Consider the following 23,538-nt stretch of genomic DNA (forward strand, 5'->3'; position numbering starts at 1 on the left):
CATTAACAAAATCAGATATTTTTGGCCACTGAGAAAGTCTCCACAAAGCAAAATCAAATCAAATCAAAAGATTGAAAAAAAGTGAATATATACACTAACCACTAATCTGGAAAACAAAAGCAAAAAGAAAAACAAGAAAAGCTCCTGTATGCTTGGAAATTAAAAGGCAGACTTCAAAATATACCATGGATCATGAGATCACAACATGACTCATCAAGTATTTTGATTTGAATATTACTAAAAACGCTAAATATCAAAACTTGCTGGATACAGCTAAAACAGGAGAGGAATTTCTATTCCTAAACACACGTCAGAAAACAAAGCAGGGAGTCACTTATCTGAACCACAACATCAGGCAATCGGGGAGCAAGCCGTTCTCTTCCAGCCACCTTAGGCCCCGTGGGGGCCTGCTGGGAACAGGACTTTTAAAACGACAAATATGTCTGGCAGGCTGTGGTTCAAGGCCATCTTTGCTGGCTATTAGCAGGGTCTACGGAGCCAGAGGGAACACACAACTCTCTTGAAAATTGAAGGTGTATATGGTCAAAATGAACTGAATTCTATCTAGGCAAGAGATGTGCTTATGTGTACAAAGCAAAGAACACACACAGTGATGCCTGGAGGAAAACCTAATAAAACTAGAGTAATCTGGGAAAAGATAACACGCTCATGGAAACAGTGGCATGGCTCCTGCCAAATTCCAAAGCAACCTTCTTACAAAGGCCACTGGACACAGAATCCATGTGATGCTGTACTCTTCAATGATTTAAACTTATTGAAAAGTAAATCAATAAAAGCGTGGTTAAAAAAAAAATCAGAAAAAAAAACCCCAGGGAATGAAATCCAAATAAAAAGACAGAAAAAACAAAAATAAGGCCAGAAATTAAAAAAACAGGAAAAAGTAACAGAGGACCAAGAAGAGCAAAATGTAGTTCTTTGAAAAAGATTAATAAAATTAATAAACCACTGGTAAAACTAAGTAGGAAAAAAACAAGATACAGATAACAGTATTAGAAATAAAAAGGAAATATCACCAGAGGTCCTAAGACATTTAAAATGTGAAAGGTATTAACAGCTTTGTCCCTATCAACTAGGTGAGATAAACTGGGAGAGGCAGTTGTCCATGCATCTCTTATGTTCCTCTGTCTTAATGAGTATGTGCGAGATCCTGGCTACCATTTACCTGAGCCATTTCTCAGGGCAGCATTTACAGTGGGCAACCATGAGATATGAGGCACAGTCACCCTCCACAGAGAACAAGCAAGCTTACTTACAAGTGGTGAATTCCTTAAGCTCAGATGTGACCCAGACCCACTGCATGTGTAGGATTGACTTGGGCCTCATGCCACTCCCAGGGGACTTCTGAGCAAGAGGAATCACTGCAAATATGCTGAAAGTAGTGTTGCTTGCTGTGTCACGAGCAATAAAACCTTTTTTCTGATCCAGGAGTTTTGTGTCTTCTGCCAGAATCCATCAAACAGTAACAGGCATTGTATGTGGGTAAAATCAAATCCCAGACCTGACAAAATGGATAGGAAGGACTTCCAGTAATTCCGAAGATACCATCAAATTCTCTCCCCTCAAAACAAATGTGAACTGGACCAAACAATTAAAAACTATCACTTGGGGGTTCTGGAAATTGACCAAATTCAAACAAGTTGATAATCATTTATTCACTTTGAAAAATCCTGCTGAATTCTGGGTTGGAATCTGTGGCATTCTTGGCAGGAACTAACTGTTCTCATCTCCTGACCCTCGTACACGCCTCAGCTTGGTTGGGGCAACAGCGCCACCACGGTGAGGCCAACAAGGCCAGGAGCCCAAATTCTGCTCTCAGTCAAGTCCACACCTGGTGTGCTGTCATAAAAACTGCAAACTTGGGAGGACATAAATGGGGAAAGCTCACAGCTGTTAGCCTGAAGTCATGGCTCATGTGAGGTGCACAGCAGACCAGTGGACTAGCCAAAAATCTACAGGGAGATTCTGGAGATGAGAGCCCACTGAGGGTCAAGGTCAGCTTATCACTTACCTTTGCAAGACTGGGAGGTTACATGTACACAGGGAGAAACATGCCTGCCCCTGCAGATATCTGCGTTTGAACCCTGGTTCTAGCACTAACTCTCTGACCTTTGGCAAGTCAGTTTAATCATTCTGTGTGTCAGTTGCTTAATCTGTGAAGTGGGAAAGAGCAGTGTTGAGCGGAACACATAAATTATATTGAATGTAGAACATAGTGCAGCAGGCACATAATATTACTAAAGTGTTTACTGTTCAGTTCAGTTGCTTGGTCGTGTCCGACTCTTTGCCACCCCAAGGACTGCAGCACGCAAGGCCTCCCTGTCCTTCACCAACTCCCGGAGTTGACTCAAACTCATGTCCACTGAGTCGGTGATGCCATCCAACCGTCTCATCCTCTGTCGTCCCCTTCTCTGGCCTTCAATCTTTCCCAGCATCAGGGTCTTTTCCAATGAGTCAGCTCTTCGCATCAGGTGGCCAAAGTACTAGAGTTTCAGCATCAGTCCTTCCAGTGAATTTTCAGGACTGATTTCCTTTAGGATGGACTGGTTGGATCTCCTTGCAGTCCAAGGGACTCTCAAGAGTCTTCTCCAACACCACAGTTCAAAAGCATCAATTCTTCAGGGCTCAGCTTTCTTTCCAGTCCAACTCTCACATCCATACATGACCACTGGAAAAACCATAGCCTTGACTAGATGGACCTTTGTTGGCAAAGTAATGTCTCTGCTTTTTAACATGCTGTCTAGGTTGGTCATAACTTTTCTTCCAAGAAGCAAGCGTCTTTTAATTTCATGGCTGCAGTCACCATCTGCAGTGATTCTGGAGCCTGAGAAAATAAAGTCTGTCACTGTTTCTACTGTTTCCCCATCTACTTGCCATGAAGTGATGGGACCAGATGCCATGATCTTCACTTTCTAAATGTTGAGCTTTAAGCCAACTTTTTCACTCTCCACCTTCACTTTCATCAAGAGGCTCTTTAGTTCTTCTTCACTTTCTGCCATAAGGGTGGTGTCATCTGCATATTTGAGGTTACTGATATTTCTCCCGGCATTCTTGATTCCAGCTTGTGCTTCTTCCAGCCCAGCGTTTCTCATGATGTACTCTGCATAGAAGTTAAATAAACAGGGTGACAATATGCAGCCTTGACATACTCCTTTCCCTATCTGGAACCAGTCTGTTGTTCCATGTCCAGTTCTAACTGTTGCTTCGTGACCTGCACACAGATTTCTCAAGAGGCAGGTCAGGTGGTCTGGTATTCCCATCTCTTAAAGAATTTTACAGTTTGCTGTGATCCACACAGTCAAAGGCTTTGGCGTCGTCAATAAAGTACATGTTTTTCTTGAACTCTCTTGCTTTTTCGATGATCCAGCAGATGTTGGGAATTTGATTTCTGGTTCTTCTGCCTCTTCTAAATGCAGTTTGAACATCTGGAAGTTCACGGTTCATGTACTCTTAAGCCTGGCTTGGAGAATTGTGAGCATTACTTTACTAGCATGTGAGATGAGTGCAATTGTGCAGTAGTTTGAGCATTCTTTGGCATTGCCTTTCTTTGGGATTGGAATGAAAACTGACCTTTTCCAGTCCTGCGGCCACTGCTGAGTTTTCCACATTTGCTGGCATATTGAGTGCAGCGCTTTCACTTTGTTTGTTTACTATTACTACTTCTCAAAATGTGTTTTAAAAACACTTGCATCAGCTTTCTGGGGAGGTGTCCAAGATTCAGTCCAGGTGTACTGAATCAAAGTCTTACGGTCATGGGAAAGAACTTGAGAAAGATGTTTTTTTACAAGTTGACTAGGTGATTCTTATACCACCAATATTTGAGAACTATTGTTTTTAGGTAAGATTTATAGTTTTCTGCTTGGAGTCTTTGTCCATGTGCCTTGTAGGTACAAACTATAGTATTTACTTCAGTATCCTCACTGCGGGGCACACAGTAGGTAGTCAAACGTCTATTAAGTAACAGAAAGCTTTATTAAAGTCAGTCAACATCTAGCTCTGCAATTCCCACCATGCAGAATAAATTACAAATTAGGCTTGGAATTTAAACCTTTGCACTAATATAAAAAAGCTAAAATTACTGATTCTTTAATAAAACTTTGTGAATCATAAACTCCCAAGAATGTGATAAACACTATAAACTCTCTTCAGAAGACTAAAGATATGTTAAAACTTGCAAATAATTTTAAGGGGTTTACCTCAGGTTAAAAAAAAATCTCATATAAAAACTGACTTATAAAAACTCTCATGTAAAAACTTTGTTTCTTAAAACAAAACACTAGGTTCTTATTTATCATTGAATCCCTATTACTAGAAAAAAGGATAGACAGAGCATATTTGGCACTACCTAAATATTTGTTTAATGAATAAATGGGTCACTGGCCAAAGGATGTTATCATCTGGAACCCCTTGAGTCACCCAAGGCTGATGTACAATAGGGAATGAAAGCACAGAGACTGTGTATCTTACTCATGACTTAGTTGTAACCTCGAACTTCTACAAGTGGGACAAGTGGGAAATAAAAAAACAGGTCACTTGGACCAGTGTTTCCACTTAAGATGAAACATGAGGAAACACAATAAATACCTTAAGACATAAGACAGAACTTACCCTGTCAAATTCAGGAAGTTTGTACCCTCACTCCAGGGTAGCGCCCTTGGGCTCTAGTCTAGAGCAACAGATGTCTCACCTCTTTTGGTGGATACCAAACCCAACCTTTGTCTTTCCAACTCTTGTTGATGAAAATACAACTCTGCTTCTCAACTCATTTCTCTAGATTGGTAGCCACCCGATGGCAAGAGAGGCTTTACTATTAATATTTCCTGAACTCAAACTAGCAAACAAGAAAATCATAAAAAGCTGAAATCAATGAAACAGACATTAAATATATACCAAGGAAAACAATGGAAATAGTGCCTCTTGTATATATACAATGGAATATTACTCAGCCATAAGAAAGAATGAAATCTTGCCATGTGTGCAACTGGTAGATGGGATAAAGCAGTGAGTCAAACAGAGAAAGGCAAATACCGTATTTCACTTATATGTGGAATCCAAAAAAACAAGTGAACAAACGAAACAGAAATAGGCATAGATACAGGTAATAAGCAGGTGGTTGTCAGAGGGAAGAGGGGCGGAGGGATGAATGAAACAGGTGAGAGAAATTATGGGGCACAAATTTCCATACAAAATAAATGAGTCTCTGGGATGAAGTGTACAGTGTGGGGAATACAGTCAATAATAACAGGACGTGTTTGTATGGTGAGAGTGGGCAGCTAGACTCATCATAATGACCGTTTTGCAATGTACAGAAATACTGGATCACTATGCTGTGCGCCAGGATTGGGCATAGTGCTGTAGGAGAGCAACCAAACCATCTCATAGAAAGAGGTCAGATCTGTGGTCACCAGAGGCAGAGATGTTGTTCTCGGGGGCAAGGGGGGACTGAATGAAGGTGGGCAAAAGGCATAAACTACCAGTTAAGATAAATAAGCACTACGAATGTAAAGTACATGATCAACATAATTAACATTGCTGTATATTATACATGAAAGTTGCTAACAGAATTGTTAAGAACTCATAAGAATTCTCATCACAAAAATTTTTTAAAAATTAAAAAAATTTTTTATTATATATCTACATGAGATGATGGATGTTCTCTGAAATTACTGTGGTAATCATTTCACAATGTATGTAAGTCAAATCATTCTGCTATACACCTTAAATTTATACAGTGCTGCATGTCAATTATATTCCAATAAAAAGGGGAAAAAAATACCAGCTCTTTGGATTAATAAAAAAAAAATAAAAGTGATAAGCCTCTGGTAAGACTGGTCAAGTAAAAAAGTAAAGAAGATACAAATATCTTACACAGTGGTATAAATTTGTATATTACATATAGCAGTATTAGGAATGAAAAGCAGGACATCAGTACAGATCTGGGATAAAATTTAAAAAGGAAGGAATAATATTGTGCTAATAAATTTGAAAATGTAGATGAAATGGACAGACTTTCAGGAATATTCCATTTATCAGTATTACATATTAATAGAAAGTCTTACTAATTAAAAAAAAAAATGAAGTCGGCATCCCACAAAAACCACACCAGACTCCAACCAAGCAAACTTCACCTTAGATTTGTAGTAAAACATTTAAGGAAGAGTAATGTAAATGTTATGAAGCTCCTCCAGAAACTAGGAAAAGAAATCCACTCTCTAACTTACTGTATATGGATATGTAATCTTGATAAACAAACCAAATCCAGTTATCAAAAACTAGTATCACATCATGAACTAGACTTGTTTTACTTCAGAAGAAGGTTGGTTTAATAATAGGAAAGCAATTCTCTGACCACATAAAAAGAATAAAGGTGGCAAACAATCAGTTTCCTTAATAAATTCAGAGAAAAAGTTTTTGATAAAATTCAACAGCCTTTAGATCATAAAAAATTCTTTGCAAACAAAGAATAGAAGGGAAATCTCCCTTAGTAAAAATATCATAAACTGTCTATGGATACCTTGAAAGCATGCCTAGAGAACAGAAACAAAACAAGAATGTCTGAAATGGCTTCTATTCAACATGGTAGTGGAGGTCTCTGCAAATGTAATTAGACAAGTAAAACAAAAAGAAAGGTGTGAGAAACAGGAAGACAAATCTGTCGTCACTTGCAGATGATACAACTATATACAGAAAAGTCCAAAAGAATATACAAATTACGAGAATTGAGAAAAGAATTTAGCAAAGTGCTGAATAGAAGAATCAATCTGAAAGTTGTGTTTCCACGTATCAGCAACAAATGAAAAATAAGCAATTTAAGGATTATAATAGCATGAAAAAAATAAAAAAACAAGATTAACTTAACAAAAGTATACGGAACTCATCTATGAATAAGATTATAAATCTTTATCAAAAGCTCTAAGGACCGTAATAATCCAAAGAGGTTCATTCAATGGAAAATGCACTGTTAAAAAGAGGAAACTGTTCATACGCTAAATACAATTTTTAATCAAAATTCTAACAGATTTTGTTTTGAAAATTTTATTTTGAAATTTGTGCAACTCTGAACTTTGTTTCAAAGTGTAAAGAACAGATTACAGCCAATATCTTAAAGAACAAGGTAGAAACATTTGTTTTACCAATATCAAGAACTGTTAAAGCTTTAGTAATTAAGATAGGACGTTACTGGTGTATGACCAAATGTTAATGGAATAAAACAGAGCCCAGAAATAGACTCAGATAAATATGGGCACTTAACAGATCAAAGATTTGGCATGGCAAATCAACAGAGAGATGAGTTTTTAAGGGGTGAGGGAACGAACCTGTACACCTACCTTATCCCAAACACAAAATTCAATCCAAGCAGAAGACAAAACGATCATATGTTAGAACATAGTACAGAAGACACTCATGACCTCAGGATAGAGAGGTATTTAACAACACATTAAAACACCAAGATGGGAAAAGACTGGTGTATTTCATTAGAAGCAGAAAGATAAATACAAACTGTGATACGTTTTTTGAAGTAGTTATAACCAAAAGATTAATCTCCTGAATATATAAAGGAATCCCGTTAATCAAGACATTCAGTTTTTTTAAATGGGCAAAATATCTGAACAAGGACTTCACGAAGAGGAAATCCATGTGGTAGACAAACCTGTGAGGAAAAAAATAACCTCATAGAAGTATGAAGCAACAATGAGGTTTGACAGCAGTTTCTTTAAAAATATATACATATATCTAGAAAAATAACTGAAAAACATGAAAATGGATAACAGACTTCTGGGTGGGTCTTATTCCTCGAGTCACTTCTCAAATTCTTTCTTTCTTTGGCTGCACCGGATCCTAGTTGCAGCATGTGGGATCTAGTTTCCTGACCAGGGACTGAACCCAGGCCAGGCCCCCTGCGTTTGGAGCATGGAGTCTCAGCCACTGGACTGCCAGGGAAGCTCCTCTCAAATTCTTAAGTGTTGCTTTAACAGCATTACAAACCCAGGAGATTTTGTAAAGTTTTAAAAGTCTAACAGCACAAACGTGGAACTTTCCACTGTTACTGGTAAAAGCACTAATTGATACTATTGCTTTAAAAAGTTAGATTTAAGCAAACATTCCACTCGTAGATGTATCCTCAAGAAAGTCACTTAGTCCTGTCCAACTCTTTGTGACCCCATGGACTGTGTAGTCCATGGAATTCTCCAGGCCAGAAGAGTGGAGTGGGTAGCCTTTCCCTTCTCCAGGGGATCTTCCCAACCCAAGGATCGAACTGGGGTCTCCTGCATTGCAGGTGGATTCTTTACCAGCTGAGCTATGAGGGAAGCCCTGGTATTCTCAAGGGATGATATGTATGTGCAAACAGGACATAATATACAAAAATGTTCATAGTGGCTTTAGAACAGCAAAAATCTAGGAACAATTCAAATGCCATCACAGAAGAAAAGACCGTAACTTTAGTATATTTATATGATGGACTACTACACAGTAATGAAACTACAGCTATATGCATTAACATGGATGACTTTGCTAAACAAAGTCACAAAGGAATATATGTAACATCTAATTTATTAAATAGAATTTAATATTCCATTAAACTTTATTTATTAATGTTTACTTTTGCCTGATTTTTTAGACATTTTTCAGGAATGTAGACATAAGTACTATTCAAAGTATGGTCCAGTGACCACACTGAACTGTTACTGGCTGAGGAGAGAAGCACATGAGTAAGCATGCACAGAAAGCAAGCATTCAGGCAGGCTGACAGCAATTTAATATTAACAAAATATTCAAACACATGATTTTGTATTTACTAATAAAAAACTGTTTGTGATTACTTGGAATTTTTTTTAAAGTTTGAGAAGAACTAGCATACTTAACTAGTAAAAAGAAAAAAAAATATTTTCATTACAAGCGAAACACTGGTTATCGCTAATGAAGAAATAGTCAGGAAAGGGTACACAGAACCTTTTATGGTGTTGGCAATACTACATTTCTTAATCTGAGCATGGGTTATTGAGAATGTGCTTTATAATTTTATTTCTCTTTAAGCTGTACATGTTTAATACCCTGTTTACAATTTTTAAAAGTTTTAAAACTTTGTTACAGACAACACCAATTCTTTAAAAATATATAATCTGTACAAAAACTGAAATACATTTCTCAAATGAAATACATCAAAGTGGATGGTGGATTACTGGTCAATTTTACTCTCTGAACCACAATTTCTCAAATGAAGTGCATCAAAGTGGATGGCAGATTACTGGTCAGTTTTACTCTGTGAACCACAATTTCTGAAATTCCTGTGTTCCCTTCTCTTTTTAAGGTAGTAGTGAATGAGTGAGTGAGTGAAAGTCGCTCAGTCATGTCCAACTCTTTGCGACCTCATGGACTTTACAGACCATGGCATTTTCTTGGCCAGAATACTGGAGTGGGTAGCCTTTCCCTTCTCCAGGGGATCTTCCCAACCCAGGGATCGAACCCAGGTCTCCCACATTGCAGGCGGATTCTTTACCAGCTGAGCCACAAGGTAGTAATAGTCACTAGTAATTACAGCACTAAAAACAGATCATGCCAGACCCTGTGTTATTTCCAGATTTCACCAAACATCCTAATAATGCTAGCTTGTGGATAAAATGGAGAAATGTAGACTGAAAAATAGCACATATTGTGGTTTAAGGATAACATCCCTTTATTTTCCTCCAGAATTTGGAAACAACCAAGATGGAGGTTATTCAGATCACCTTTACTAGTAACAACATATTTTTTGATCTGTACCAATAAATAGACATCCCTGATTTAGAGATTGGTTCACTCAACTGCTGGCCCAGCTAAACCATGTTCCCTCCCGACTCTGGAAGAGGACAAAGCAAAATGCCATGAGGAGTAAGTCTTTTGATCTGTGTATTTTCTTGCTCCTTTAGCACCCTGTAGGTATCTTAGAAACCAAGTTCTTTCTGCTTCATGACTTAGTTAACATTAGTTCCTTATATAGCTATCTCATCTCCCCCAACTGTTATGTTCCTGGAGGTCAGATTATCTTACTCATTTTTGAAACTCTTAGCAGATTATTATGTACATGATGGACTTCTGTATTTGTTACATATTATTTAAGAGCCGTATGAGCTTGGTTACAGTAAGAACTTTAAGAACTAAAGAAGGATCAAGAGATTAAATTGGACCAATGACAAAAACACAGCTATTATTTATTAAACACTTGTATATGACAGGCGTGGAGCCTAAGTGCTTTATAATAAATCTCATTATGTTCTCATTGTAGTAGAAATAACCTTAATAACAAATGAAGAAACAGAAATATATGGAGTTAACAAGATCATTTGCATGAGATCACCCAATCATGATCTGATCTTGGCTATAACTCCAAAACCAAAGCACTGAACCATTTCTGAGGTATATTGCTAAGCCTTCAGAGATCCACTCTTTAATGGTATTTGTAGGTACTACCACATTGTGGTTGAGAAAGAGGGGTCTGGAACCACAGTGCCATGGCTCATATATTTTGCTAATTACTGATATACAGGCAGGTTTCTTAACCTCCATTTCCTCATCTGTAAAATGGGAATAATATCCTTACTTCAGAGGATTATTGCAAAGATGCAATGGGCCAACACAAGTAAAATACTGATGGTTAACCTTTATTGCTGTTACTTATCTGCTACTTTTGTAGACTTGTGCCTAGGAGCCAGAGTGTCCCCCATGACATTATAAAGGGGGAACAACATTGAGAAAATAATATTATACAACCAAATGTTACCTTACCTAAAAACTAAGAAGCTTCTTAGGGAATTGAAGGCTAAACTTCCTTTCCCCCCAACTTTCAGTAAGAAAACCAAAAAGGTTAAAAAGTGAGGTGATTAGAGGTTGTATTCCTCTTCTTTAACTTACTCAGTCCCTAAGATGTTCCAATAAAATATGAAATAAATTATCACTCTCTTGCTACAAAACTGCACCCCAAGGCCTAAGTTGGTAAGGAGCTTTAAAAAGACTTAAATCTTGACAGAAATAAGTGAAGTCAGTTTGTTGAAAGATTTTTTTTTTATTCTACAAGAATTGATTGGTACAATCCTGCAGAACCAGCATGTGTCATTTAGACAAATTTTTCTTTCCAAAAGTAAATGAAAATGCCCTCTAAATAATTTATATATCAATTTGTTTAATTTTTGAAAACAATAGTCAATAGGGTCTGCTTTGTCCTATTTAACCATAAATGTTACACATTTACAAACTGAAGCAAAACTGGATAGTAGAGATTTAAAGGAAATCTTTAAAAGAACTTAAAGCAATTTTAATTGCTTTCCAGTCCACTGTGTTTTCAAAGTTGATTATCATCAAGCCAGGATGAAAGCTGTGAACCCCAGACCATCTGCTTCTTTAATAAAAAGAATGTTTAGATTATTAGCAAAGTAATATCTTTAAATGTTATCTTCACACAGTTGGAATTTTAGTATAAACTTGCATATCAAGTCCCTTTCCAGTATTTATTCTGCTTTAAAAATATATACAGCTAATGATGTTTAAATAAGTATTCTGAGCTGTGTGTCCAAATATAAACATCTGAGAAATTCAAACTGCAGCAACAAGTTATGAAAGGATTAAAGATGAAAGATGAGCTACAAATTATATAGAAGGAAAAGTTCTACTTAATATTCATATCCAGGTAGATATGTATTTTCTAATTTTTATATACATACCTAGTTGAATATTGACAAGCCACCGAACTTTAACCAGTTACAGACTAGACTAAGTCAGTACTATTTTCTACAACAGGTAACAGTGGTGATTTAAAACTTTTTAATATACCTCAATAGTTTTATCACAAGTTATCTGTGGTAATAGTCTTTAAATATCATGAAGTTTAGATAGGTACAGATTAAATAACTATTATCTATGCCAAATTTGGCAGTTTGATGATACCCAACTCTGCTTAATTATGGTGTAATTACCTGAACACAAGAGCAGGCAGGCAACCTGAAAAGGACACTCAGCATACTCTCAGGTTTATCACTTTAACAGTACTGTTTAAAACCTGCAAATCTAAATACAGAGGGACACTTAAAAAGCTGCAGGACAGGATCCCAAAAAAGAGAAATCCGTTAAATCTTAAACTTCAGTTCTTAATCCATTGATAAATATTGTTGAAGAAGTAGCTATTTGGTCTTCAAACATTTTAGAATTAAAGGGTCTAAAGTATGTTCATCCTTTGCTACACTCTAGCATTTTAAATTAGCAAGCAGGACAACCTGAATTCATCTTGCTCTTACATGCACAAGTGTATGTGCATTTTAAGACAACTTAGAATTAGGAGCTAACTTTTAGTTGGTGGAGGTTAAGTGACTAAAATTGCTGTCCAATCACTATTCTGTAGTACCACATACCAAAGCCCTAAAAATATGCCAGTCATGTTCAGTACTCATTACTTTTAGGTGGGGAGAGAAACATGGCAAAAAGCAGTCGTAATTTTTTTTTTTTAAACAGCGTAAGAGCTTTAAACACAATTTTGCATCATCTTGTATTGTATCCTAGAATACCTGGAAGAAAATCTTATTTCAGTCAGCTCAATTTATGCAAATTATAAAATACAAACACAGACTAAATCCTATAGTGTACAGAAAATGCACTATTTAATACTCATTAAATGCAGTACAATCAATGAAGATTATCAAATAAGAAACACACACAGCATTCTAAATTTTTAAATCATCTTAGGGCTGCTAAATCAGAGATTGTACAAATTGTATGTGCAAGACAAAAAACAAACAAAAAAACCCCCAAAAAACAAAGAAGAAAAAGAAAGAAAAAACCAAAGAAACTCACTTCTCAGTGCATCACACCCACTGGAATAAAACATATGGCACCGTTACACTTTCACTTTTATATTAACAACTGTCAATTAAAGCTAGGAGTGACTCCCGACATTAAAGCCACATTAGAGCAAGAATTAGCCAATTCAATGTTTAATGAAACAGATCACCTTTTTTCTTTGTAAAAGCACTGAAAATGTAATGTGTGCTGATAACTCACTGAAAGTTTTCTCATGTCATTTGCTCCCCATTGTAGTGTCTTAAATTACTCTGTGATTATTCTACCTGTTAACAACAGTCTGATTTTTAAGGTGTCTGTAAACTCTGTTACTGAAACACACTAGTTTCTGTCTTTATGAAAAAAAAATAACATATATCTGGTGGTAGATCATAGAATAAACCCAAACAACAAAAATGACATTTTCCAAGCTACTGAGAAATAAATTAAACCATGATGTGTCAATTTAAAATTATATCAATATTAACTAATATTTCTATGGTAGATTTTTTTTCCTCATAAAATTAAACAATGCAGAATAGGGCTTGGGCTACAGTTAATCACATTTGGTTTTCTTAAAAACAAAACTTTATTTACTATAAACAACTAAAAGGTAATTTTCTTCCTCCACATCAACATTAAATTGAAGGCTTCGTTTAAAATATCCACTGCTTACAAGAAAAGTACTTTTAAAAGGATAAGAGGAATCAAAATTACCAAAGGTTAGCGTGTGAGGAGTAGATAGAAACAACCCAGAAAAGTGTAAATCATTGTGTTGAATATTTATGAATAGCCCAAAATAAGTCCCAAAGTTTTTCTACCTTTACAAATTAAAAAGGTGTCTTTTCCACAGCTTGGGATATGCATTGTACACCCACCCCCAACAAGTGTATGAGTAAGGTTCTAAAAATGTTGCCATATTAAGTTCTTCGGTACCTAAAATTAATTGGAGGACAGCAATATTACAGCGGCAATGGTGCATCAATTCTCAAATTACGATCCAACACGAGTTGTTGTGGTTCTTTTATCGGAGAAGAAGCTTTTCAAAAGAAATACCTGCCCTATGCTAACCACCAGGAGAATGAGGGCTTCTCCTACTGACCAGTAGGCCACTCTTGTATTTAGATCCTCAGCTCTGCTTCGGCCTTGAGCTTCTCTCAATCGGAAGTGAGTCTGATAGTCAATGACAGATTTCAGAGCTTCATGAATTGAAACACAGGCAGATTCCATCTAAAGAGAAAGAGTTTCAGTTAGTACGTTTCATACTTTCTGTACAATCCATCTAGCATATCCATCGTTTCTTTCACTGTGATCGCAAGTCCTCATGTGACTAACATTCCACTGAACTGGCCCTCGTTCACTCACTCATTCATGTCAGTGGTCCTGGCAGAGCAACCCTTTCACTTGCTCCCACTAGGATGACTGGCAGCTGCTTGCCCCAAACTGGAGCGTCGCAGCTGCGGCATCTGTAAGGTGGCAGGTGGAACATGAAGCAAACAGTAGAAGAAACACTAAGCAGTGAAGGCTGGTGGCGACAGAATTTAAGGCCAGGTTCTCCAAGAGGAAGAATTCGGAGGAAGAGAATGACAGGTCAGTAAATCTGACCAATAATATGCATATGAGTCAAAGTCCAAATATAGCAAAAATGAGCAAAATATGGCATAAAAGTAGACTGTCAAAGTTATTTCAAGTATCTTAGAAACAGCTGAAACTTCAAAGTGGGAATTTTTTCCCCCACATTGACCACTTTGCTAATTAAGTTTCTCCCTCATTTCAGTCAACAAAAACAATATATACGTTCTCAATGGGACGTAAGTCTTATTTTCACTGTGAGTCAGTGGGCCTTCATCTGATGACATCTTACCTTTTTCTACATTACACTATATGCTTGAGAAGGGTTAAGAGTCTAATTTTTCTGGTTGTTGTATACAAACAACCAGTTTAATATTTTTCTACTGCTGAAAATTTAATCCTGGTAGCGAGATACAGGTTTTATTATATTATACTTATTTCATATCACAAACCACGTATTAGGAGTTTAAAAAAAATGAGTTTGTTGTGATTTTAATAATAGACATTAGAAAATAATTTAAGCACTTAAAGTTCTACCAAAATTAAGTAGAAAAGGAATAGGTACAAAAATATTTCAGAGAAAGTTTCTTTAAAAAGTATGAGAAATTAGGAGGTCTACAAATTGAATTTACCGATTAGAATACTCAAACATTTTTGCTTCTTGTTTTCTGGTTCCTAGGAATGGAAGATCACCAGGTACTAAAATGAATGATTTATAAGTTTTAGTGAGAGGTAGACAGGTGCTTCTAGCCTTTCTTTGCTTTCCATGTATCTCAAAATGATGAACAGGCTAAGAATTCTTCCTCTGAAAAGTATGTATAAAAACAAGGATTTGACACAAGTTCGGAGCGTTCAAGGGATTCCTGAAGCATGACAAAGGGGCACAGGTTAAGAATTACTGAACTAGAGAAAATCACAGAAATTAAAGAACTACTTACGTGGATTCATACAATTTTTGAGGTAGTGTTTTTTTTTTTTTCATTTTACCTTCAAAGTGGAAATGTTCTCATGTCTCCAAAAGTATAGTGACTAGTATGATGAACCCCATGTCAATCCCATTCCAATTATTTTAAAGTATATCTCACATATTTTACCATTTCAGCTATACTTCTACGTTTCATATTTATTTCTGAAAGGTAACAATTTAAAAAACTTAATCCCAGTAGCCCTGTAACACAGAGTAACAATAACTCCTTAAAAGTGATCAGATATAAAGCCAGTGGAAAGCCCTTGCCACCTAGTGTTAGGACTCGGCGCTTTCAGTGCCTTGCCCGGGGTTTGATCCCTGGGAGGAAACTAAGATCCCGCAAGTCACATGGCATAGCCCAGAGGAAAAAGGCAGGCAGACTGTATTCAGATTTCCCCAAACACCTCAGCAAAGTCGTTTCCAAATTAGAAAGCAAACAAGGTCAATATAATCATTTAGCTGATATGTCTTTCAAGTCTTCTTTAATCTTTAGGTTCTCTTCCTGTTTTTTTACCCCCTTCCCATCTACTTGTTGGAAAAGGCACCCCACTCCAGTACTCTTGCCTGCAAAATCCCATGGATGGAGGAGCCTGAAGGCTGCAGTCCATGGGGTTGCGAAGAGTCAGACACAACTTAGCGACTTCACTTTCCCTTTTCACTTTCATGCATTGAAGAAGGAAATGGCAACCCACTCCAGTGTTCTTGCCTGGACAATCCCAGGGACAGGGAAGCCTGGTGGGCTTCCGTCTATGGGGTCACACAGAGTTGGACACGACTGAAGCGACTTAGCAGCAGCAGCATCTACTTGTTGAAAATTCAACTGGGTCCTCTGTCCATCAGCATTTCCCACTTGCTGGATTTTGTTGATTATTCCCCTGGTGTTCCTCTATCCTCTTAAAAGGCTAAAAACAGTGTAAATTAATAAAACCATTCTGGAGAATGATTTAGTGTTATCTAATTGATGCTTTTGAACTGTGGTGTTGGAGAAGACTCTTGAGAGGCCCTTGGATTGCAAGGAGATCCAACCAGTCCATTCTGAAGGAGATCAGCCCTGGGATTTCTTTGGAAGGAATGATGCTAAAGCTGAAACTCCAGTACTTTGGCCACCTCATGCGAAGAGTTGACTCATTGGAAAAGACTCTGATGCTGGGAGGGATTGGGGGCAAGAGGAGAAGGGGATGACAGAGGATGAGATGGCTGGATGGCATCACTGACTCGATGGACATGAGTCTCAGTGAACTCCGGGAGTTGGTGATGGACAGGGAGGCCTGGCGTGCTGCGATTCATGGGGTTGCAAAGAGTCAGACACGACTGAGTGACTGATCTGATCTGATCTGTAGCTCATATTGTATTTGAACTAGAAATAAAATAACCCTTCTCATCACCTGAGCAGTATTTGTTCACTGACTCTAAATTTCTCTTGCTATCTTTCTCTCATTAAGCTCTTCTTCAAAATAAAACCCAATTTAGCTACCTTAACTATTTTTGGTTTTTGTTAGATGACTTACTAGTAATCTTTACTATTTAACCTTCAGTTACAGCAAAAGTTATTGTAGCAGCAGTCTGCATAACACTAAATACTTGTATAAAAGTGTGTATATGCAAATATATACATATGTATATATTAATTAATTATGGCATCACGTAACTTAACCTCCCCTGCTAAGTTACAGTAGCAACATTCCTCCATGAATTACAGAAACTGCTTCAGAATGCTGGAGCACTGTTTAGGCCTTTAAACTTCCTTTGTCAATGATGTTTCTACCAAAGTGATCCTCCTATTTTAATGTCTATTTTCTTTTCATAAAATACTTTAACACTGGTCTTCACTAAAAAGGTCTGAAGTTCTCTGTGAAATGCCTAATATACTGTAAGAGTTAAGATAGGTCTTAAAGATTGTGTTAAAGTCACAAGATTTGGTGTTTCACCAATGAGTTAATGCATGTTAAATTATGCCCTTTCCCCCCTTTAAACATACGACTTTTATTACCTGGGTAAGAGCACTGACTCGGTTCTCACTAGGAAACAAAGGTGGGTCTTCTCCAACTTGAAAATCAAAATATACAGTTTTATGTGTGAAAGTAGAAAATTCATTGCTAAAGCAAAACTTGTATGTCCCGTTTTTGGAGGCTGTGAAGGTGTAACTATCATACTGTTTCTTCATCTCCTTGTACAGCACATTACCATCAGGATCTTCTAGTCGACAATCTACATCATAGTGACCACCAGTAATAACCTACAAGAGAGGAAAACAAGCAAAAAATGAAGAGATCACTGCAAGGAACAAGGCTGAAAAATCAGTCAGGTTTCCTGTTAAAATGGCTGTAAGGTTTTTAAAACAATCACAGGCAATTTTATGTTTCTTGATTTCTACCAGTGAATGGGTCCTGGGAGGCAGATTTCAGTTCGGCTAAAGCTTTACAGAGACTGAACACACTTCCTCACGACAGGAGAGAGGGAGCGAACCAACACACCAGAAGACGGCTCCTACATCACTTAATTCTCCCACAACCCTCCGAGGGGGCATTTCCCCCTCAGTTTACAAACTAAGAACCTGAGTTAAAATAAGTAATCTACTCAAGATTATTCAGCTCATAAGAGGCTGATGCCAAATGTATACCCTTGACCCTGAGCTAACTGCCATGCAGTACTTTCCTTCCCCAAATCTCCTCTCCTAGTCTCCCACCAGCATGATCCAAGCACTCACAGACCGTTCAGTGAAGCAGAAAAGTAGCCAGTCTTTAGCCCAACACCCCATGTTATTATACTTATAGAACTGAAATTCATTTTACTGCCAAATTACAAACAGGCTGTGTTTCTTAAGTTCTTTTACAGGTCAGTTATATGGAATTTGATGCATACTTTGTTTTGAATTACATTTTGAAGAGAACTGACTTGTGGGTTGTTCTAAGAGTATATCATTATTATCAACTTGTTTCCAAGAGAAGCATAAAAGATTAAATTACATTGCTTAAACACATGTGATTAAAGGAAAACCAAAACAGAACAAGGCAAAGGCAGATAAACCTTTTGTTCATCTGCAAAGTCTGTATTTAACAGGAAAGCCCATGAAAGGAAAGCAGAGGCAGGTGAAACGCTTCTGAAGAGGACGCTGGAACTATTTTCAAGGGGTTATGCTTATTCAGCATAAGCATATCTGAGCCGTCACAATCTGAGCCATCTGAATTACACAAGTGAAGACAGGAAGAGGTTTTTCCTGAGGTACCTGGACAAGTATAAGAAAGAAAAAAAGCAAAGGAGTAAAGAGGAGCAAAAACTGAGAAGAGGGAGAGGAGACAGGAGAAGAATCACAGCGTGCCTGATCCACCTGAGGAGGACGCAATGAGGAGACACTGGGTAGAGGATTTCCAACCACCATTATTGAACTGGTATTTTCAAGCTTGCCTTCTGGTCTAGCATAATATTGACATTCTAGATTTGTAGAACAGAGAGATCAAACTTTGGACTTCAAAGAACACTGGTTACTTACGTGACCTTTGTCACTAAAGAGATATGAATAACTGAACTATGTTATAAGATCATTTCGATAATTAAATGAAATATAACTGGGCATTTAGGAAATTGTAAAACAGGCAAATATTAACATATAGATATAACATCTGACACAAAAATGATGTCTTATCAATTGGGTATTCCCCTTTTCACCAAAAGTGAACAACCTTTCTTCTAGGTGAGATACTGACTGCATTTTACAGACCCAATTACTCATACTTAACACCATAGTACTTTAAATAATCAAAACATACATCCAAACAAAAAACAGAACCCAAACTGATCATCCTGCCACTTTTCTTCTACCAAACTTTAAAACAAATAATCTTACTTCAGATAAAGGTTGTTGTTGTTGTTGTTCAGTAGCTAAGTCATGTCCAACTCTTTTCGACCCCACGGACTGTAGCCCGCCAGGCTCCTCTGTCCACAGATTTCCCAGGTAAGAACACTGGAGTGGGTTGCCATTTCCTTCTCCAGGGGATCTTCCCGACCCAGGGATTGAACCCACGTCGCTTGCATCTCCTGCACTGGCAGGCGGATTCTTTACCACTGAGCCACCAGGGGCTAACAATCTGTCTGATCACGTAAGAAAGAAACTGGAGATCATTTTGAATGATGTGTCCCTACCTGCCCAGTTAGTCACAGAATCTTGATATTATTGCTTCTCTCAAATTCACTCCATCTCTCCTGTTCCCGATCCACAGTCCAGACAGGATTACTGCCACAGTTTCCTAAAAGGTCTTCCCAGAACCCAGTCTCTCCTGTCTAATCCAGGGTTTAACCTTGGTTGGATTATCTGGGGTGAGCAGTCTTTGCTGCAGGGGCTGCACTGCCCTGTGCCCTGAAGCACATTTAGCAGCATCTCCACTAGATGATGGTAACACCTCCCTCCCTGCATGTCCTAAAGCCTTTTGATAACTCCTGTGGCCTACAGAAAAACCCAAACCTGTCATCAACAGCACACTACTCCCTAGCACTTCCTCAAGGAAGTCTCAGCACCTTTTAGACCCTTTCTCACTGTGTTCCAAAAACACCAGAATGCCAGAATTCTCTGAACAAGTCTCTGCACTAACAGTGACAGGTAACACAGGGTCTGTTTGCTAAAGAATCACAGGACCCAAAATGATTATGCTTACAAATCTACAGTTGATTAGAGGAAGAGATTACAGTATCAAACATCATAGCCAAAAGCTGTCTCACGGCAAGAGGACACAAGAGGACACACAAGAGGTCAGGTCCGGGCTTCCCGTCCTCACTCTGTGAGGAATGAGGCCAGAGGAAACCCTCTTGGATCAGGAACCACCCAGGTGTACAGGAAACACCGTGGAACTAGTGAGCCCAAAACAGGAGTCTTGACTGGGTTTTTTATATTTTGCTGTTCACATAGGCATATTTCTGCCATGTAACTATTCTCAGTAGCAGACTCTCAGGGGACTCACACTGAGCATGTACAAATCATCAGTCTCACTGTTATCAAGGAACAATGCAGACAAACTGGTATAAATCGCCACAAAGTCCTCAGATCCACAATTACAAAGCAACACTGCTACTCAGTATATTTCAGTGCCAACGCAGGCTAATTTTCAGGCTTGCTGGAATTAAGTGTCACAAACGTAACATATCTGCTGACGAAGTCCTTTTCCCCTCCGCCACTTGTAGAGCAACTATTATTTCTCCCGCCAGACTCAGCTCACACAGCAGACCCTCCGCTAAGTTTCCCCTGATGATTCTCCATCTTCAGCCAGCGCAACACTGGGGGTGTACTTTCATTACTGCACTTAACATTACGTGACTGTGTGACTGTGTCAGGTCCCTGAGGGCAAGGTCAGCCTCATTTATCTTTCAGAGGCAGTACAATGGTTAAGAACTTAGAACTGCATACTAATTCTGCTACTGCTACAGTTTGTGACCTTGGGTATCACTAGTAAATGAGTAATAAAAACTATACCCATCTCATATCGGGTTGTCCAGGGAATTAAATAATACACCGGAAATGCTTGGTATACTGTCTGCCACACAACAGATGCTGATATTTTAGCCTGTAACAGTACTCTCACCACCAAGCACAGCATCTGCATACAGAAGTCAAGAAATATTTAAGTTTAAAGAAATAAGCTTTTCGCTGACACTTTATATTACAATTCTTGCCATCACCTTTTCTGTCCTCATGAAGTTAAGCAAGCTAAAGAGTCATCCTTGGCCTCCCTCACTTACTGTAGCCAAATTATCACCAACTTCTGTGGATTTTACATAGAGTATCTCCCATCCTTTAACCTTTCACTTTCCTTCTCCCTGCTGCTACCACACTAGCCTCAGCCTGAATCGCTACAACAGCCTCCTAATCAGTCTTTCACTAATACATCTACTTGGCAGCTCTCCACAATACTTTCTCTACCTGCTCAGGTTAATATCCCTATAGCTACCCAGAAAACTTAGAACTTATCATTGCACTGCTTACAACCCTATGATAGCTTCTCATACTCTCAGGAAAAACTAAAATCCTTAACTCAACCAGCTGGGCACTACATAGTCTGGCCCCTGCTGACCTCCCTTCTTCTGGCTCCTTATTCCCAACTGTAGTATTTCTTCAAATTTCTAGTCGTAATTACCACAGTTCTTCAAATTCCCAGTCACTGTTTCCATAATGACCCTGCAAAGTCCATTCTCTCTTTCTCCTCACCAAAGCATTTATAACTTATCCTTTACAGTTCGGTATCAAATCGCTTCCTAAAGAAGCCAAGAGATCCCAAAGACCAGAACGTTTATCACCTAATTCTCTGCTCTTAAAGCACAATTTTATAGAATGAACTCGTACTAATTAAGAAAAGAAAGTAGGATGGGTAGAGAATCAAGAATGATGGCAGCGATCTTATCTGTTTTCTTCACTTCTGCTATCAGCAGCAGCACTTAGTACTCAATAGCTGTTCAAACATGTTAAGTCTACCATCAAAAAAAAAGAAACAGAGTAAAGAATGTTCTAACCAACTTAAGAAATTACATCTGTTAAATAAGCACTTTTATATAATCCCAAGATGAAAAAGTGCCTTTCACTGATCACAGCAATTCCTTCTACAAAACCTCTGGCAGATGGTCACCTGGTCTGGAATAGAGCTCTTCCAACGACAGGGACATTAACCAATAGTCCTAACATCCATGGAAAAACTGAAAAGCAATGGAGGCAGATACTGGCAGCACTTGAAATATGATGAAAGTGGAGGTGTGGTTTAGAGAGTGGCGAAGTGACGTAGGGCACTATAGAACAGGGGTAATTTTTTTTTTTTTTAACTCTTAAAAGGAAGAAAGTTCAAAATGAAGGACATTAGAGAATGGATGGAAAAGTCACACACACAGGAAGCATTTCTAGAATTCATGTATCTTAATACCTGTTTTTAACTATCTAATGCACAAGGTTTCGGAAAGGAAAGCCAAATGGCCTGCATCGGCTACCTAGATGTGATTCCTGAAATCAGACAAAGAATGAGAAAACGGCCTCGACCCTGGAACCGCGAGCTGGAACCGGCAATTGCCTGAGCCCGTAGTACCTGGAACTCGAGGGTGCACTTGGTGCCCTGCGTGATGTCCTCGTAGAAACACTGCTTGGCATTGTCGGGCAGCTCGAAGGTGATCTCGGAGGCGCCGCCGGGGCCCGGCACCAGGAACAGCAGCAGCACGAGCAGCCTACAGCCCCAACGGCCCGCGGCGGCCGCCCAGCGCGGCGCGGACCCCAGCCGGGGCATGCCGAGGCGGCGGCCTCAACGGAGCTGGGGAGACGCGGGGTCAGGTCTGCACGAACTCGCCGCGGCGCGGCAGGCCTCGGCCCGGGCGGCGCCACCAAGACGCACCGCCGGTGGCTCCGAGCCCCGGAGAGAGTCAAAATGCGGAGTGAGTCCCTGGGTACGGCGGAAAGTACTGAGGTACCCGGGCCCAGAGGCCAGAACGACCCGAGGAGCGGAAACGGGGCCGGCAAAGAACAGGCGGAAAAGGCCTGAGACGGCCGGAAGCGGGGACTAGGGATTGGGGGAGATGAGGCGGGGCCTGGGGCGCCCGCTCCCGCGACCCGGACGTGCTCGCCTCGGCCGCGGGGAGAGGCGTTGGAGTGCGTACGTGGAAGCTCGCGAGGCGTCAGCTCTGCCCCGGCCAACTCCGGGCTGAGAGGCGGGGCCGGCGTGGCGTGCGTGGCGGGGCGGGCCCAGAGAGAGGGCGTGGCCGGCGGTAGGCGTTACCTGCGGGGGAGTGCTTCTGCAACCGCTGAGCGCCCGGGGAGCCGGGCGGGAGCGAGGAAGGGGTCTCCGGGCCGTCACGGGCTTATCCCCGGAAGAAGAGCGCTCCGCTATTTCCGGAGAGTTTTCCTGTAAATAATAACAAATTTGAGGGGAAGCAGCTTTGCTGGGAGCGCGAATTCTCTGACCACAAGACTGCAGGAGTTCTAATCCCTACTCTGTTAGTTATTAGCTGCTTGACCTTAAACTATCTGCTTAAGCTCTCTTTTAGTCTTTGAAACTGTGAAATGAGGATAATAATAGTACTTAACCCAGATGGTTACCATTTAAAAAATGCTGTATAAGAGTCTTGTCATATAATAAGCAACATATAATAAGCACATGGGTAGGAACCAGGCAGGGAAGAGGGGCTTATGGAGAGGGGGATGGAGAGATGTAGGATCT

At 39.2% G+C, this 23,538-nt stretch overlaps 1 protein-coding gene and 1 pseudogene across 1 annotated transcript in view; one reads left to right on the plus strand and one right to left on the minus strand.

Annotated features, from left to right (window-relative positions):
• Nucleotides 1-22,980, minus strand: part of TICAM2 (TIR domain containing adaptor molecule 2) — a 44,292-nt gene extending 21,312 nt beyond the window's left edge. Inside the window, exons 1-3 of the mRNA XM_014480188.2 lie at nucleotides 22,417-22,980; nucleotides 17,352-17,597; nucleotides 13,921-14,052 (exon numbers count right to left, since the gene is read on the minus strand). Of these exons, the coding sequence (XP_014335674.2) occupies nucleotides 13,921-14,052; nucleotides 17,352-17,597; nucleotides 22,417-22,611 (573 nt within the window). The 5' untranslated portion in view covers nucleotides 22,612-22,980. The remainder of the gene's footprint in view (nucleotides 1-13,920; nucleotides 14,053-17,351; nucleotides 17,598-22,416) is intronic.
• On the plus strand, nucleotides 276-1,305 carry LOC138989356 (large ribosomal subunit protein eL33 pseudogene; annotated as a pseudogene).
• Nucleotides 22,981-23,538: the final 558 nt, after the last annotated feature.

This window comes from Bos mutus, chromosome 10 (assembly GCF_027580195.1).
Source record: "Bos mutus isolate GX-2022 chromosome 10, NWIPB_WYAK_1.1, whole genome shotgun sequence".
NCBI classification, from domain to species: domain Eukaryota; kingdom Metazoa; phylum Chordata; class Mammalia; order Artiodactyla; family Bovidae; genus Bos; species Bos mutus.